Source organism: Tenrec ecaudatus, chromosome 16 (assembly GCF_050624435.1).
Source record: "Tenrec ecaudatus isolate mTenEca1 chromosome 16, mTenEca1.hap1, whole genome shotgun sequence".
In the NCBI taxonomy this organism is placed as follows: Eukaryota; Metazoa; Chordata; class Mammalia; order Afrosoricida; family Tenrecidae; genus Tenrec; species Tenrec ecaudatus.
The window spans coordinates 64,517,460-64,519,785 of record NC_134545.1 but is presented as its reverse complement, the minus strand read 5'-3'; the positions used below and the strand labels follow the sequence as shown (position 1 = coordinate 64,519,785).

Here is a 2,326-nt window from a genome sequence, read left to right as displayed (position 1 = left end):
CACAGTGCTATCTATACTGAACCCTGGATATATCACCACCTGCGTGTGACCCTCCTGTGAGGGACTGACCCATCATTTTTTTTCTAGGTACAGTGTAGTTTGTTGATGGTACATAACAAGGTCGGGCTCTCTAAGCCCCTCCCCTTCCTTCAGGGGGTTCCGATGTTACATTCTCAGTATGTTAAGGGATTGAATTGGGGGCAGAGACTCCCCAGCAGCTGAGAGCCTCTCTTCCTCCAGTGCTGTTGCTGGGGCTGCTGGTCCAGGGGGCTCTGACTCCTTGGAGGCCATGTGGACCATGAGGCCCGCCACCCTGTTGCTGTAGCCAAATTAATTGTCATACCAGGAAATGAGCTTGGCAAAGTGGTCGTTGAGGGCAATGCCAGCCCCAGCATCAAAGGTGGAAGAGTGGGTGTCACTGTTGAAGTCACAGGAGACCACCTGGTCCCCGGTGTAGCCCAGGATGCCCTTTAGGGGACCATCGGACGCCTGCTTCACCACCTTCTTGATGTCATCGTACTTGGCAGCTTTCTCCAGACGGCAGGTGAGATCCACGATGGACACATTGGGGGTGGGGACACGGAAGGCCATGCCAGTCAGTTTCCCATTCAGCTCCGGGATAACCTTGACCACAGCCTTGGCAGCGCCAGTAGATGCAGGGATGATGTTCTGGGCAGCCCCACGGCCATCGCGCCAGAGTTTCCCAGAGGGGCCGTCCACGGTCTTTTGGGTGGCAGTGATGGCGTGGACTGTGGTCATGAGTCCTTCCACGATGCCAAAATTGTCATGGATGACCTTGGCCAGGGGGGCTAAGCAGTTGGTGGTGCAGGAGGCATTGCTGACAATCTTGAGGGAGTTGCCGTACTTCTCGTGGTTCACGTCCATCACAAACATGGGGGCATCGGCAGAAGGGGCAGAGATGATCACCCTCTTGGCACCGCCCTTCAAGTGAGCCCCGGCCTTCTCCATGGTGGTGAAGACACCCGTGGACTCCACGACATACTCGGCACCGGCCTCGCCCCACTTGATATTGGCGGGATCTCGCTCCTGGAAGATGGAGATGGCCTTCCCATTGACAACAAGCTTCCCATTCTCAGCCTTGACGGTGCCCTTGAACTTGCTGTGAATGGAATCATACTGGAACATGTAGACCATGTAGTTCAGATCAATGAAGGGGTCATTGATGGCAACAATCTCCACTTTGCCAGAATTGAAAGCAGCCCTGGTGACCAGGCGCCCGATGCGACCGAATCCGTTCACTCCGACCTTCACCGTCGTGTCTCGGGGATGAGGCTGGGACTGCACGGGAACGGGAGAGGCGGCTGTCTGTCGCACGAGGAGGAGCAGAGAGCGCTCTGACTCATCATCTTACAGGTGTCTTTGGGTCTCCACTTTGTACTCCTTCACATCAATTTGGTTGCTTGTTTTTGAACCCTTGTTCCCTATTCCCATTGACACCTCTTGATCACACAGGCTGGTGTGCTTCATCTATGTGGGCTTTGTTGCTACCCTGCTAGATGGCCACTTGTTTAAAATCAAGCATGTAAGACCTCGGACACTTTATCTTTTTGTTTTTCATCATTTTATTAGGGGCTCATACAATTCTTATCTCGTGGAGGAGGTTATATGTAGATCCTTGTATTCGGTTCCTCCTTTCCACCCCACCCTCCCTCCATCCTCCCGGTATCACCACTCTCACCACTGGTCCTGAAGGGATCATTCACCCTGAATTCCCTGCGTTCCAGGTCCCTATCTGTACCAGTGTACATCCTCCTGTCTAACCAGATGTGTTAGCTAGAATTTGGATCATGATAGTGTGGGGGTTGGGGGGAAGCATTTAGGAACTAGAGGAAAGTTGTATGTTTCATCATTGCTACACTGCACCTTACTGGCTCGTCTCCTCCCCACAGCCCCTCTGTAAGGGGATGTCCAGTTGCCCATAGATGTGTCTTGGCTCCCCACTCTGCACTCCCCCTCATTCACAATGATATTTTTCGTTCTGATGATACCTTTGACACTTCATGATCACCCAGGCTGGTGTGCTTCTTCCATGTGGGCTTTGTTGCTTCTGAGCTAGATGGCCACTTGTTTACCTTCACGCTTTTAAGACCCCAGGCGATATATCTTTTGATAGCCAGGCACTATCAGCTTTCTTCACCACATTTGCTTATGCACCCACTTTGTCTTCACGATTGTGTCGGGAAGGTGAGCATTCATGGAATGCCAGTTTACTAGAACAAAGTGTTCTTGCATTGAGGGTGTACTTGAGTGGAGGCCCAATGTCCATCTGCTATCTTAATACTAAACCTATACATATATGCACATA

The 2,326-nt window shown here is 51.9% G+C and overlaps 1 protein-coding gene across 1 annotated transcript; it reads right to left on the bottom strand.

Moving 5' to 3' along the window:
- Positions 1 to 315: 315 nt before the first annotated feature.
- Positions 316 to 1,188, bottom strand: LOC142428852 (glyceraldehyde-3-phosphate dehydrogenase-like). The gene has a single exon (XM_075533738.1). It carries the CDS (start codon positions 1,153 to 1,155, stop codon positions 331 to 333), a length of 825 nt encoding a protein of 274 aa, XP_075389853.1. The 5' UTR covers positions 1,156 to 1,188; the 3' UTR covers positions 316 to 330.
- Positions 1,189 to 2,326: the final 1,138 nt, after the last annotated feature.

Excerpts from the sequence above, each read along its gene's own strand:
- LOC142428852 (XM_075533738.1), bottom strand. The coding sequence starts at position 1,155 with ATGGTCTACATGTTCCAGTATGATTCCATTCACAGCAAGTTCAAGGGC.